The sequence below is a fragment of the Mesoplodon mirus genome (genome assembly GCF_964341445.2).
Source record: "Mesoplodon mirus genome assembly, chromosome: 5".
In the NCBI taxonomy this organism is placed as follows: Eukaryota; Metazoa; Chordata; class Mammalia; order Artiodactyla; family Ziphiidae; genus Mesoplodon; species Mesoplodon mirus.
The window spans coordinates 430648-446180 of NC_138980.1; the positions used below are offsets into that span (position 1 = coordinate 430648).

The window sequence follows — 15533 nt, forward strand, 5'->3', positions numbered from 1 at the left end:
TGCTCTCTGGCCTCCCTGACCTCGGCCTGGCGCCTGCCCGGATTGCTCTGCTCAGGCTAGGGGGCCAGGGCTGCTGGCCAGGGGAAGGAAGAAGCCAGTTCCTGGGTCAGGAACAGGAAGGCAGGGGGAGTGCGGCAGAAGCCAGGATGACAGTGCTTCCTGCTTCGGGAAGGGAAGGACAGCGGAGACAGACAACAGCCAGGCAGGAAGGATGCGCCTTCTTTGGGGTTTCAGGTGGGGGCTGGGCAGCACAGAGCCTCTGGGCATGGCAAACTAGGCCTGAATCTGCCCCAGCTGCTGAGCAGCCTGGGGTACAGATGGTCACCAGGGAGCCTGGCCTTTAAAACCAGAAACAGCTTTTCCAAAGGAACAACAAGGTTTGACAGAGTTCCAGCCCAAAGAAAGACCTCAGAGGATTGTTTAGCCAACCAGTCAGCCATTCATCCCTCCATCCATCCACCTATTCTTCCATCCATTCATCTATCTATCCACCCTTCTGTCCATCTGCCTGTCCATCCATCTATCTGTCCATCTGTCCTTCCCTCTAGCCTTTCGTTCTTTCTTCCACCTTTCCATCCTTCCATCCATCCATCCGTCTGTCCATTCAGCTAACCATCTTTCCTTCCATCATCCATCCACTCAACCTTCCATTCACGCACCCGTCCATCCATCCATCCATTCGTCCATCTGTCCAGGCATTTATTCATTCAACAAGGATCTATGGAGCCTTGACTCTCTGTCAGGTGAAGTGCTAGGCATGGAGTGGGGTAGAAAAGAGGACTGTTTGGGTCCTTACCCCATTGAAACTTACTGTCTAGTAGAGGAAATGAAAAAACATAACTTAAATAAAAAAGTAAATAACAAAATTACATATTGTGATAAGAAGAATGAAATAAGCAACCAGGAGCTTAAGGTGAAGCTTAAGGAGGACTTTTAGGTTTTGGAGGGGGTGAGGAGGTCACGTCTGGGCTGAGGCCTGAAGATGGGAAGAAGCCAGCTGTGCAAGGCATGTGAGAGGAGACAAATCAGGAGGAGAGGTGTATGTAAAGGCCCTGGGGTAGGAAGGAGCGTAGCATGTCATAGAACAGCCTGGAGGCCATGGTGGCTGGAGGACGAGAATAGGACGTGAGAGTGGACCAAGAGGGTGTGGAGAGGGGGCGGGGGCCAGGCCACAGTCAGAAGTTTGGATTTTCTTTAAAGTGTAGTGGAAAGTCACTGATGAAATTTAAGCAGGAGCATGATTTGGCCCCTTTGCATTATTAAACTGTCACTATCAACTGTGTGAAGGATTGGAGGAGGGCAAGAGTGGGCCAGGGGCTACTGTGGGGGCGAGTGCAGTTGGGTAGGCTCCAGCAGGAGAGTGGGGGCTGGCTCTGGGATGCTTTGGTGGTGGGTGGATGGGCCGGGGTGGGAGAGGTGGGCATCCACAGGAGCTCCCATTTGGGGAGATGGGAGCTATCAAGGAGATAGCTTTGGCAGGGGTGGAGAGGATGTGAGTCTGGAGTTCAGCATCAGAAATGTGGAACTCAAGGTGTCCGTGGGGTGGCCAAGTGAAGTAGCAGCTGGATACTTAAGGCTGGACTTGAGCGAAGGGGTCTGGGCTGGAGGTAGAGATTTCGGAAGTATATGGACGCTTAGGAGAGAGACTGGTAGAGAAGAGAAAGTGAGGAGCAGCAGCACTTGGTGCTGGGCACAGGGGACAGAAGACGAGGGGAGAGTGAGCTCACGGAAGCTAGCAGAAGAGGGAACAGCCCTGCTCCCTGCCCTGGAGGGCCTCCCACAGCAGCATGGAGGTCACAGGATACCTTGACCACTGGCTCCATGAAGCAGGCGAGGGGGCTGCATCCTGTGGGAAGATGAGCGAATGTTAGAGCAAGGAGTCAGCGAGCAGAGCTTTTGCTAGGAATGGGAATAGAAAAGAGGAAGGGAATGTAGGATCAAGGAATTGAGGAGTTTTTGTTTGTTTATAAGATGGGAGATGATTCCATAGAGAAAAATTGGTAATCGGGAAAGAAAGGAATTATCTACGGTGGTCAGATCTTGGGGGTTGGGATCCCTAGCTTGCTGGAGGGCTTTGCCTTGGGAGCAGGAACGTCAGAGAGTTCCAGGGCCTAGGGCAAGGGTGTGGGATTTAGATGTGGGAAGATGAGGTGTCTCCATCTGATGCCTCTACTTCATTGGTGCTGAGAGTGAGAGAGAAGGGAACACCCTGAACTGCAGCCCGGGGGTCATTTAGAGTCTGCCAAAAGGAAAAGAAAGGGGAAGCAGCAGCATGGGGCTCTGGCTTTGTGCTGTAAGCTGAGCCACTGAGGACATGGGTGCAGCAGGGTTGCAGTGGAGGGCAGGGGCAAGGGAGCATTCAGAATGATGGGCCATGGGGCACGCAGTGCCAAAGGAGAGGTGAGGCCGGGAGGAGGTAGCGGTGCAGAGGGGTCCTTGGCCTCAGAGTTTTGATGAGGTTGAAGTGGCACCTGGCAGGAGGCAGAGGAGGCAAGGAGAGAAGTGCAAGAAGACAGGCACTCAGTGATGGCACAGCTCCTGGTGGGGACCAAGTCCAGGGTACGCCCAGGAAGTGAGGGGCTGAGGGGAGGAGGGAGGACAATGAAGATGAGGACTGCAAAGGCCAGGGTGCTGGTGACCCACCCGTGTGGACATCGAAGTTATGAGGAATGGCCTGAGTTGGGGTGGAGGGGCCTGAAGAGCCCGGAGCAGAGAATGCGGGGAAGTGACCAGGACAGCAGCTGATGACAGCTTTAGTGGGGAGTGGCTGGTGCTGCTGGAAAAGGGGAAGTGACCTCAAGGAGTTCTCTGATGTGTGCAATGGGAGCAATAATCACCCCAGGGGCAGTGGTGTCCTCAGAAAGCCAGGTTTCAGTTAAGGCAGGAAGGATGGAGGAGGTCAGTGATGTCTACAGTGAAGACCACTGATCACACAGGGTCCAGTGGAAGTGACTGAAGAAAGAGAAGCACTGGGGAAATTCAGGGCACGTGGCCACAAAGGAAAGGCTCTCTCAGATGGGTGAAATGGTTGGCAAGCACTATGGATCTTCCCGTTTAGCACACTGACGGAGATGCTTCCTTTGGTGGTATGGTGGCCTCTAGGGAGGAAGCTGTTATAGGCTCCATCCCCCATCCATCCACTCAACCCACCCGCCTTCCCACATATCCATCCATTTATTCATCTGATCATCCATCTTCCATCCTACCACTCTTCTATCCATCCCCTCAATCTTTGGTGTGCACCTCTTTGTACTAAGGTTAGAAAGATGAATAACGTACAGCCTCTGTTCAGATGTGCCCAGAAAACCACAGTTCAGTCCAATAAGTGTTCTGACACCATGAGCCTAGGAGGCCAACACTGCCTGAGTAACAGTGACTGCCCCATAGAGAAGGGACTCATGAACTAGACCCTAAAGAGGGAGCTCCACAGGAGGGAAGGAAGTGCAAATGTCCAGGGCAAAAAAAAATGAGCAGACAGAGACTTCAAGATATGAACACCTTTGCACTTTGGGACAACGGTGAGAGGTCTGTTCCTCTCAGATGTGTCAGGAGTTGAAGCTGGAGAGAAGCGGAGTAGGCAGAAGGGAGAGGGCTGGGGTCCCCCACTTTATCTTGGAAGCAACGAGGAGTTGCACAAGGAAGCCTGGCTGACAAATGCCCTAGCTCTGTTGCCAGGGTGCCAGGTGTGTGCCCTGGAGGAGCACCCCAGAGAAGGGGACCCTTGCTTGGCCTCCCCAGGGGCCCCTGGGCAACGCTGCAGGCCTCACCATGGAGCATACAAAACCCAGGGCAGGTGGGTCCTGACCGCTGCACCTCTCCTCTGGTGCCCGCATGCCAGCCTCAGGCCTGACTCCTGACTGGTCCACAGGGACAGCCAGCTCTTTCATCCCCTCACAGGTCCAAACCCAAGTCCCTCATTCCCCTCTCCCCCCACTTATGTAGCTCAGAGGCCAGTTTGCCTGGCATGGCTTTATTCACTTTCCACTGCCTGGAAAATCCTACTTCTCTTTCAAAGCCCATCTTAGTGGTGTCCGCCTCGGACTCCTTCCTGGCCCCTCACCACCAGAGCAGAGCCTCCCCACAGTGGGACTCCTCCACCCCAGCAGCCCTGGGAGTACGTGGTGGGGAGGTGTGATGGGGGGCCGGCCCCACCCTGGGGAGGAGTGGACCTGGTGGCAGAGCCCAGGGCTACTTTCCCATCTCGGGGCCCCAGGGTGGGGCCACTGTCCTGAGTGCCAGGAGTGGGTGCACTGGATTCGAGTTAAGGAGTGACTTCAGTGTTCACAGCAGCTGGCTAGATGAAGGGCTGCCTTCTTAGGGCTGTGCTGTAGTCCAGCTGGAGGGTCTCAGTTTCCCTGGCTGTACTGGATACTAGTGGGATTAGATGCTGGATGAGGGCCGTCTGCCTCTGACCTACGGTGGTGTGGTACCTAGAAAAGTTTGGCCAGCAGGAGGCACAGAAGGGAGAGGTCAGCCGGGCCCTGGCAGCCAACTTGTCCGGGTGATGCTGAAATGAGACCTTGGGGTGCAGAGTGTGCCGTCCTGGTGGCTCTTCCTAGGGCAGCTTGGGGTCAGGCTGGTGTAGAAGCAACTATGGTGGGGATTCCCCCAGCCTCTGCCTCCCACAGTTAGCTGCCAGGGCAAGACCCCGAGCCTCAGGGAGCTGGGCTGGGGAGGGCAGAGGAGCTGAACCTGTAGCACTGGGGGCTGGGGCAGGATAGTGGGCTGTGCCCCCCAGGAGGACAGGGACTTGGGGGAGGGACAGGACGCAGCCCTGGGTCTCCGGCCACACAGTCCTCTCTTCCTGTTGTCTCAGGATGGTCCTGGCAGGATGCATCTGCTAGAGTTCCAGGTCCAGACCTCCCCTGGGGCCTGCTCCCACCCTCCCCCAGGATCACACACACACGCACACACACACACACAAGTTCACGAGCGTGCACACGCAGACATGTCAATGACACACACACAAAGTCACACACAGCACTCACATATCAGTCCTATAAACACAGATCTACGCACACACAGAGACAACACACAGGCACGCACTACACACACTATCCCGCTGGGAGGAGGATGGGGAGTAAGGAGCTGCGTGGGCAGCAGGGCCAAGGTCCTGGAGGGCCACAGGAGGGTGTTTAACCAGGCGAGGCAGTTATCTGTTTGGGGATTAGCCCTTTTGGAGGAATGGGGAGCTGAGGCAGGGGGAACAGGGAGAGGAGAGCTGCGGCAGCCAGAGGGCGCCTTGGGGCTGAAGAGAAACCGATGGAACCAAGGACATGGGAGCTGGACTCCGTGGAACATGGGAGAGGGCGAGGTCACAGGCAGAATTCCAGGGAGAAACCAAGGCCTGAGTTCTGGGCACGTCTGGTGGTCTGCACTGTGCAGGTCTCCCTCACAAGCAGTAACTGTGCATCTGGGGGGAGGAGCCTTCAGGCAGAAATGTGAGGGTCACAGTGCCGAGGTGATGTGCTCCAGGCCTCGCCCAATGTAGGATGAGGCCTGTGGTCTCCCCTGTTGACTTCATGTTGGCAGCTCTGCTCATGCGGGGCTAGAGGTTCAGTCCAGGCCTCCATCAGGGCTCACTTGGGGCTGAGCCCAGTCTGCGGCCAGGGGGCAACCTGAGGTGGAGGTTACCAGTTGTCTTGGGGCCTTATAGGTACTGCTCAGGGCTGAGAGCCTAGGCAGCCCCTGTCCGGGGAGGGGCCCATCGGCACCGGATGGATGTCATCATGTGAACTCATGACCCAGTCCCATGCTAACCCTATCTCCCACCCCAGGCCTGGCGAGTGGCTACTCCATGACCCCCCCAACCCTGAACATCACGGAGGAGACACACATCATCGACTCCAGTGACAGCCTGTCCATCTCCTGCAGGTATTCAGCCCTCAGCCAGGAGGGCAGGGGACTGGGTCCCTCCTACCTGGCAGGCCAAGGAGACTACAGAAGGCCGAGCAGATGGTGGCGGAGCACCCCGAAGGCAGCCTCTCCCCAGGGCAGAGGCCTCAAGGCTTAGGGTCGCTTCCAAGTGGCTTGAGTTGTAGGTGCCTGGAGGCATAGACCATCCCCTGCTCTGCAGACACAGGCACCCTGCACCCGCCCCCATTTCACCCATACCCACCCCTCATAATTTCATATGGACCACAGATCAGTCACCCTGCATCCACCCTTGGGTCACCCCACACTGACCCCAGGCCACCCCATGCCCATGCCCAGGTCATCCTGCATGGACCCCAGGTTGCCTGCACCCACCCTCAGCCACCCTTCACTGGCCCCAGGCCCACCCACACAGATCCCAGACCTGTTAGCTTCCCTGCAGCCCCAGCTATAATCTGAGGCTCAGGCTTCTCTGCAGGACAGCCTGCCACATGCAGGCCCAGGAGCCAGGCAGAGGCCCCACGGGGCTCAGGGAGCACCCTGCCCCAGGTTCATGGTATGTGCCCAAACGCTGGTCTGCCCTGACCTCTGGGTGAGATAGGCTATGGGCCAGGCTTGGCTCCTGAGGAGGTTCCACAGGGACTGTCCCCCAGGGCTGCAGCCTGGGCCCCTCTTGATGTCCTGCATCCTCTGCCAGGGGGCAGCACCCCCTGGAGTGGGCCTGGCCAGGGGCTCAGGATGCACCAGTCACAGGGGAGAAGGACGGCGAGGACATGGGGATCGTGCGAGACTGTGAGGGCACAGATGCCCGGCCCTACTGCAAGGTCCTGCTGCTGCAGGAGGCCCACGCCAATGACACGGGCAGCTACCGCTGTTACTACAAGTATATCAAGGCTCGCATTGAGGGCACCACTGCAGCCAGCACCTATGTATTTGTGAGAGGTGAGAGGGGTCCAGCACTCACCCCTGCGGCCACTCAGGAGCCAGAGGCAGGGTCCTGGGTCCTGGAGGGGTGGCTGGCACCTGCACCCCCAACCCCAGCCTTTGAACCCCATGGGGCTGTCCTGCGGCCCCAGACCTGGGCAGAGACTCCCTGAGCCCCGCCTTCCCCTCCCACAACATGCCCCCTCTCCTCAGACTTGGAGCAGCCATTCATCAACAAGCCGGACACACTCCTGGTCAACAGGAAGGACTCCATGTGGGTGCCCTGCCTGGTGTCCATCCCTGGCCTCAACGTCACGCTGCGCTCGGTACAACCCCACGCCAACACCCACCCTGGATCTGGCCCTCCAGTCCTGTCCCTGGGAAAACTGATGCTTCTCTGGCCAAGAGGAAGGGGGCAGCTGGGCGCTGACAGCCACCATGTCTCTACAGCAAAGCTCAGCACTGTGGCCTGATGGGCAGGAGGTGGTGTGGGACGACCGCCGGGGCATGCGTGTGCCCACTCCCCTGCTGCGTGATGCCCTGTACCTGCAGTGTGAGACCACTTGGGGCGGCCAGGCCTTCCTATCCAACCCCTTCCTCGTGCATATCACAGGTAGGGGCTGCCTAGGGCTGTAGGGCCCTCCCCAAGCAACCACTCTCCGTGTCCTGGGAGGAGAACCGCAGGAAGAGGACAGGGACCCCCCAATTCACAAAAATGAGGCTGTAGGTGCCATGATTTGGCTGGTCTCAGTGGGTGCCCTGTACTCTGTGCACGTTGTCCTATGAGGGACATGGGGGTCACTGTGTGTGTGTCACCAGGAAATGAGCTCTATGACATCCAGCTGTTCCCCAAGAAATCACTGGAGCTGCTGGTTGGGGAAAAGCTGGTCCTGAACTGCACTGTGTGGGCTGAGTTCAATTCGGGTGTCACCTTCGACTGGGACTATCCAGGGAAGCAGGTGAGGTCAGCAGCCCTGCCAGAGGCTGTGACTGAATCATCCCCAGGAATCCCCATCACTACCCACACTCACCCTGGTCAGGCACACACTTACCTCTCTGTAGAAGAGGTGCAGACTCAGTCCTGCCCCAGGGGCCCCTGTCTGATACAGAAGTTTTCCTATCCCGTGGAAAACTCTGGGTCTGGGTCCAAGGCTTCTGGAGCTATTGCTGGCTGGGCTGGGGTGTGTGCCTGTGGGGGTTAGCTCTGTCACAGCCAGCCCGCTCTGACCCTATGCTTCCCCTGGTCCTGGGCAGGCAGAGCGGGGTAAGTGGGTGCCGGAGCGGCGATCCCAGCAGACTCACACAGAGCTCTCCAGCATCCTCACCATCCACAACGTCAGCCAGCACGACTTGGGCCCATATGTGTGCCTGGCCAACAATGGCATCCAGCAATTCCAGGAGAGCACTGAGGTCATTGTGCATGGTACGGCCTGTCAGGTCATTGTGCCCAGCATGGCCTGGGCTAGGTCAGTTGTCAAGCCTGGGGAACAAGGGTTCTTGTGCAGTGTGGGCCCAGGGTCATAGGTCATGGTGCACCTGAGCAGTGTGGCATCCAGCCAGAGGGAAGGGAGGGCCGTGAGTGGACGGACTGCCTGGTTCCCACACGCCAGAAAGCAAGGCATCTGGCCACTGGGGGTGGCTGTGAATACCTGGGTGGTTGTGGGTCAGCGATGCTGGCCCCAGCTTTACCCTGATGCCTCCTGTCTGGCAGAAAAGCCCTTCATCAGCGTCGAGTGGCTCAAGGGTCCCGTCCTGGAGGCCACGGCAGGAGACGAGCTGGTGAAACTGCCCGTGAAGCTGGCAGCATACCCCCCGCCGGAGTTCCAATGGTACCTCCCTCGCTCCTGCCCCTCACTACCCACCAGGTCCAGTGCAGAAAGTAACCACAGCGGGGACAGGGCAGCCTTCTCCCCATCGCGGCCTACTCCTTGAGACCAGGGTGGGGAACTGTCCCCACCATCAGGGCCTGCACTCTGGGCGGGGAACCCCTATGAAGATTCTAAGGAATTATGCACATAATGCGATATTTTGGCTAGAGGAAATGTTGGCCTGAATTGCCGCTAAACTGTGAGAGCGTAAATACCGGTCTCCTGTTTTGTGTGGGTGTGTGTGGGCACAGCATAGGGCTTTATCTAACTGTTTCCTGCACCCACTCAGCCTCTCTGAGGGCCCCCGCTGGAGGGTGTCATAGAGGGATGACTTCAGGTTTCCTAGGCCCCTCTCCAAACAGGTTGCCACCCCCAGGAGCCTTCTAACCAGAATTTTGGAGATGTCACAGGGGTTTCACAAATTATTATGGTGCTGGGCCCTGGGCTGGGCCTGATCTGTGTGGCAGTGAGCTAGAACTTCCGGAAGGCTTTCAGGCTCCAGACCCCCAGTTCTGGTGTGTGACCTGAGAGTATGGTCTCCCTTGCAGGGTATGCCAAGGGTCAGTGAGGGGTCCCTCACTGGTGGCTTCACCCTCACCGGGCGCTCCCCGAGAGCTCCCGGAGAGCTCAGGAAGCCATAGCACCCCACCATGCACCCTTCGGCCATCTGAGCAGTCCACTTGGCCTGACCCTGGGAGGTCACACTCTAGCCTGACCCTTATCGTACACATGAGGAAAACAGGCCAGGAAAGGGGAAGGGCATTCCTGCCCAAGCCCTGAGCCTCCTGGGAGGAGTCTGGTCCATTCTTTCACAGTTGGCCAGAGGAGCCTTGCCTTCCCAGCCAGGAGCACCTCCCACCAGGCAGGATGACATTTGCTGAAAGCCTGAAGCTGGGCAAGCAGAAGCCCAGACATTCTCAGCCAGCATCCCACTTCACTGGCCATAGGCTGGAGGCAGGCTTCTCCTGGGAGATCCCCCAGATGCCCTGGGCCTGCGCCTTCTGTGACCCTACCACTGAGGCCACAGGCTTTGGGGTCCATCAGGGGCATCTGGTGCAGGACCAGGACCCTTGAGACAGGGTCCGGAAGGGCGCTGATGCAGTCTGGAGCCTCCCTCACAGGTGCGGTCTCCTGGAGATGCCTAGAGCCCAGTACCCTGCCCTCCAAAGGCCAGTAGTAATGACCCTGTCTAGGAGGGTGGCCAGCTCTGTTGCATCAGAGATCTGGCCCAGGCCTGATCCTCTGGCAGCTAACTGCTTCTCACCATTCCCACCACATCTGGCCTTTCTTTTCTCACTTGGCCGATACCTGCCTCCAAGAAGTGCTCAGCTGGGCCCACTGTTCACTGAGACACCTGCCCCGGGGCATTAATGGTGACCATAGCTCCACAGGGGCCAACTCTTCCAGGTAATCATGTGATGGTTATGAGTAAGTGAATGGATGGAGATCTAGTGGACAAACAGATAGGCTGGTCCTGGTTCCCAAAGCAGCCTCTGTGTGTCCGGCATTGGATTGACCCTAAAGGCCATATCTTGGGTAGGCCTGACAACACCTGCAAGAAGGTTCATTTGGTTTCCCTGGTTTTCAGATGAGGACGCAGGGGCTTGGGGCAGTGAAGCAGTTCACCTAGGATCACAAATGCGGCAGGTGGCAACCAGGATTCTGCACCAGAGCCCAGCAGGCCTCACAGCCTGGGTCCTGCTCTGCCCTGTTGTGTGACTCCTGGCAAGTCACGTCTCTTCTGACCGGACTGTGGTGTTGCAGCTGAGGGTCAGACCCCCGCATCCCCCTCACTGTTACTCTCTGCCCCGAGGGCTGCGCTTCTCCTAGTGTCTCTCTGGCTTAGTAAACCAGGGTAAGGCACCTGCCTAAGGGAGGGCAGCTTCCAGGCAAAGTCCAGAGCTTGGGTTGCAGGAGCACTGTCTGCAGCACCCCCAGCTCAGTACTGGGGAGGAGTCTCCTTTGGGGTGTGAGTTTATTTATTCATTCACATGTGTGTCGAGCACCCACGTGTGCTGGGCGCTGCTCTACGTGTAGGGGATATGGCAGGGAGGGGACAGTGCCTGTACAGCTCAGTAGGGGAGACGGACAGTCGACAGACATACGTGTGAACACTACTGTGCAGGTGAGCAGGCACAGGCCCGAGCGCCGGCTCCCGGCTCACACATCTTCTCTGACGAGACTTGCAGGTGTCTAGCATCCAAGCAAGGCAGGACAGTGGGTTGCATAGCCCTGGGGAGGGGGCAGGGCAACAAGAAGGCCCATATCTGGAGAGTTCCAAAAAGGGCAGAGCCAGGGTCAGGGCTCCTGGACCCCCATGTGGTTAGGAGCTGTGCCCCTCGGGGACTGCACCTCCCCCCTTCACAGCACACACCAGTGAAGCCTATGAGAGACAGACAAGGCCCCCTGGGGACTGCAGTTGGCCCTGAGCCTATGGGTGTTGTGAGACCCGGTAGGTTGAGCCCGGAGACCACCCCCATAGCCTTTAGGCCATCTGTTCCCCAGTCCAGAGTCAGCTGCCGCAGCCCACACCCCTACTACTCTTCCCAGCAGCCTGGTCTGGTGCCTCTTGCTCCTGGCCTCTCCTGCCTCCTGACAGTATATCCCAGTTGTAGGGGCTGGGGTGCCTCATGGAAGGAGTGCCAGGACAGGGCCGAGGTGGGGTCCGCACAGCCCCCTGAGCTCCCTTCCTGGTCCAGGTACAAGGACAGAAAGGCAGTGTCAGGGCGCCATAGTCCACACGTTCTGGTGCTCAAGGAGGTGACGGAAGCCAGTGCGGGTATTTACACCCTTGCCCTGTGGAACTCCGCGGCCGGCCTGAGGCGCAACATCAGCCTGGAGCTGGTGGTAAATGGTATGTGTGGGCAGGACAGGAGAGGAGGTGGTGGATAGGCGGCTGTGGCGGGGGAGGCTGACTGACTGGCTGTCTGCCTGTGTCCCCAGTGCCTCCCCACATCCACGAGAAGGAGGCCTCCTCCCCCAGCATCTACTCCCGCCATAGTCGCCAGGCCCTCACCTGTACTGCCTATGGGGTGCCCCCTCCTCTCAGCATCCAGTGGCACTGGCGGCCGTGGACGCCCTGCAAGACCTTCACCCAGCGCAGCCTGTAAGTGTGGCTCCACCCTGTCTCCCCTTACTTCCCAGCCCCATCTCCAACCTCAATCATAACCCCCACTTACTGTCCACAGCCCTCCCTAGACCCCTGCTCTAAACCCGAACCCTATCGCGATTCAGGGATTGTAGCCAATCCCTGACCTCACCTCGCTTGAGCAAGGCTCACTTATATCAGTCAGGCCGGGCTGGACACTGGGGATGGTCCAGCCCACCCACCTCCCTTGAAAGCAAAGCCCTCCCGACACACAATTGCATATCTGGAGAGGACCTCTGGGCACCAGGGAGGACACCTCTCACCAAACAGGCAGACCTAGGCTAGTTTTGTGAGACTTGTACCAAGCCCCAAGGCACACTAAGCATGTCCAATGCTCATCAGCTCATCTGTGCAGCGCTCACCATGACCCCTTAGAGAGGAGAAAAGTGAGGTCAGAGAAGGGATGTGACTTTCCTAAGGTCATGGCAATCAGCAGCAGATCTTGCCCAACTGCTGGGCCACACTGCCCTACCTGACTGGGAGCCAACAGGACAGACAGTCTGGGAGAACAGAGAAAACTTGGACAAACAAGGGCCCGGAATGGAGGGGCCGAGGTGGTCAGTGGTCTGGAAGGCACTAGAGAATCAGTGAATGGTGTTGAGCAGGGGAGTAACTAGTCACATTTGCCTTAAAGGCAAGAGGTCCTAACGGGCAGGGTGCAGGGTCACAGGCTGGGGAGAGGCAGGAGCTGGGAACCCAAGGGAGACAGGGTGGCTATACTGGCAGAGGGGCTGTGGCCCTGGCATGGTCAGTTAGGAAGGTTCAGTCAGGGTCGCCAGCCCACAACATTCAAGGCTCGTAAGAGATTCTTCTAGACCACGAGGCTTCAGGGCACTGGCACCTCCAAATGTGCCTCCCTCTTACGCTCTACCATTATGCTCTGCACGAGTACAGAACCCTGGGGCCAACCCTACTCCATGAGGGGCAGACGAGAGCCTCCCTTGGGCCACCCCTTCCCCCAGACCCCCCATCCCAGCAGGAGACCAAAGGTGCTGGGATGCACAGCCAGCCCAGGGAGGGGCTGCAGTTCTAGAAGGGGTAAGGAGGGAGAGGGCTTCCTGTAACAGGATTGGTGACTTTGCTGCCCTAGGAGATCTGGGGGGACTTTGCAGGAAGGGACACATGCAGGTAGAAGCAGGAGGCACAGCAGACTAGAGGATGACCGCAGAGCCACGGGCTTGTGGTACTCTGCAGGCGCAGGTCCTGGCTTACTGGGGAAGGCTGTGTCTGGCAGCTCGTGCAGGATGGGTCACCAGGCCCTGAACAGTGTTCCAGAAACAGAGCCCCCAACCCCCTCTCTCACTTCAGCCCAAGGGCCAGCCTTACCCACCATGATGTGAGATGAATCTGAGTGGGATTAAGCTTGACCCTACCCCCAGCGTGGGCCCTCTCTGCCTGTATCCCTGACCTGCCCTTGCCCCTCCTTGTCTTTAGCAGCCAGCGGCGGCGGCAGCAGCGAGACCAAATACCACAGTGCCAGGACTGGAGGGAGGTGACCATGCAGGATGCTGTGAACCCCATTGAGAGCCTGGACACCTGGACTGAATTTGTGGAGGGCAAAAATAAGGTATGGGCCAACCAGGCCACTGAGTGGCTGGGGGAGAAGACGAGAGGAGGCGGGGTGGGGCCCTCTCCTGGCCTTCTAGATTTCCACTGGGCTTGCAGAGCTCTTCCGATAGTAGCTGAGAGTCAGTAACCTTTCTGCAGTGTCTCTGGGCATCAGTTTCCCTGCCTGCATGTAGACTGTGGGGGCCAAACCTCCAACTGCTTCCCAGACAGGCAAGCTGAGATTCAAGGCCATGGGCCCAAGCCACCCAGGGCTGGGAGGGTTGGGGCTGGGGGCCGGCTCCATCCTTACCAAGGGCTGCTGAGCTGCTGGCTCAGGCTGGGGGCAATGCCTAGGAGAGGCCAGGCAGGGGAAGGACTGAACAAAGGCACCCACTTCCTACAGTCACTTCCTGTTTTCCTACACACCTCCAGAGCCTCTTCCTGTTCCAGGCTGGCCAGGAAGTACCCGGCTTGGGGGTGGGGGGTGGGGTCTTTGGATGGTAGGCAGGGCCTATGGCCCTCTCTCCTCCTCTGCTTCCAAGCTTCCTACTCCCCCAGGCCAGAGTCCTTCTGGAGCCCTGGAACCCAGCCCCTCCCCTTGCCACTACCCAGGGCACTTGTGGGCACATCACAAAAGCCCTGGGGCATTTATGGGCACATCACAAGGATCTCACACAGTGACCAGCTTCTCCCCTTGGACCACAGGCTGACCCTTGACGTGACCAGAGCATGAATCCTAACTCTGGCTTGGACCATCCCAGTACTACCAGGCCCCTGTCCCCTCCTCGATATGGCCATAGCCTGAGCCCATCCACAGCCAGAGGTCTCTCTGGTCCTGCCTAATGCTGCCCTCCGACCTCAGCCACAGCTGAGGCCTACTGTCCGTAGTGCTGTTCCTCGGGTTTTCTGGGGAGGCACCTCTTGCTGCTGCCCAAGGGCCTCACCACCTTCTCCCTGCCTCACCATTCCTGGTACTGTCTCTGAGCTTTAGTCATCTCCAGCTCAGAGCCTCAGTTTTCCCCATTACTCTGGTGGGCACAGCAACCTCCATGCAGAAAAGGAGGTTGGGGTAGGGGAACTCATGCAGGAAATGGATCCTTATGCCTGACACATGTCCTGTCCAGACGGTGAGCAAGCTGGTGATCCAGGACGCCAATGTGTCTGCCATGTACAAGTGTGTGGTCTTCAACAAGGTGGGCCAGGATGAGCGGCTTATCTACTTCTACGTGACCAGTGAGTGACGTGGGCACGCCTGGATGGAGGTCAGGAGCCAGATGGGCACAGGAGGCGAACAGGCCTGGGAGAAGATGATATGCCTAGATTGGGGCCCATTGAGTTCTGGTGACCTCGAGGCACCCAGGAGTGATCTCCAGGGTCCACTGGGCCCCTGGGTCTGGGCAGGAGGGATAGCTTTGGAGGTCATAGGCATATGGACTGGGGTGGTAATCCACTGGGATGGATTGGCACCATCTGCCCCCAGACCTGGAGTGCCTCCCCTACGGGTGCCCTCTTGTTCCCCACAGCTCCACCTAACTCCACTTCCCTCCCACCCCCTTCCTAAGCCCTGGATCCTGCACAGCAGCTGGTTCCTATGTGCGTTTTGCCCTGGGGAAAAGGACCCATAGTTTCCTCAGATTTTCAAACTTGTTAGTGACCTCAGAAAAGCTAAGAAGATCATGGAAGGACAGTCACTGGGCCCAGAGGTGTAGACGAGGGCATGTGGAAGAAAGATGGATCCAAAGAGAGCACTTTGGAGGGGAGAGGAGCCCGTAGGAACTTGACAATGAATGGCCAGAGAGACAAAAGGAAATTGGGAGGCATTGCCCAAAGCTGATGAAACCAGATTGTTTCAAGGAGAGGACAGTGGTGGGGGGTGTGGTCAGCAGTGAGGGAGAATGGGGACTTAGGCCCCTGCTGAGCCTGGTAGCAAGGAACTCAGTGATGATCTGGGATCCTGGGAGAGGTGGGGGCAGCAGCTAGTTGGGGCTTGTCTAGGAAAAAGCTAGAGGGAGGCAAGGCCGGAGGAGACCCTGGTGGAAGTGACTTCAGAGAGCTGGTCTCTTGTAAGTGAGAGGGAGAAAAGGGCTCCAGAGTGGTCTCCCTGCCCCAGATACATGTGATGTACACCCTTAGTTGAGAGCTCAGTGAGTCCAAAGGCCAATGAAAAAGGG

The 15533-nt window shown here is 58.0% G+C and overlaps 1 protein-coding gene across 4 annotated transcripts in view; it reads left to right on the forward strand.

Moving 5' to 3' along the window:
• The window catches only part of FLT4 (fms related receptor tyrosine kinase 4), a 40323-nt gene that overhangs the window by 8423 nt on the left and 16367 nt on the right, over positions 1–15533 (forward strand). For 2 of the 4 annotated variants that reach the window (XM_082621287.1, XM_082621288.1), the window contains exons 2-12: positions 5778–5874; positions 6572–6816; positions 7012–7124; positions 7249–7411; positions 7618–7757; positions 8053–8221; positions 8510–8627; positions 11366–11520; positions 11610–11772; positions 13249–13381; positions 14487–14595. In XM_082621287.1, coding sequence (XP_082477413.1) covers positions 5778–5874; positions 6572–6816; positions 7012–7124; positions 7249–7411; positions 7618–7757; positions 8053–8221; positions 8510–8627; positions 11366–11520; positions 11610–11772; positions 13249–13381; positions 14487–14595 — 1605 coding nt within the window. The remainder of the gene's footprint in view (positions 1–5777; positions 5875–6571; positions 6817–7011; positions 7125–7248; positions 7412–7617; positions 7758–8052; positions 8222–8509; positions 8628–11365; positions 11521–11609; positions 11773–13248; positions 13382–14486; positions 14596–15533) is intronic. The other 2 variants (XM_082621289.1, XM_082621290.1) reach the window with 1 other exon arrangement.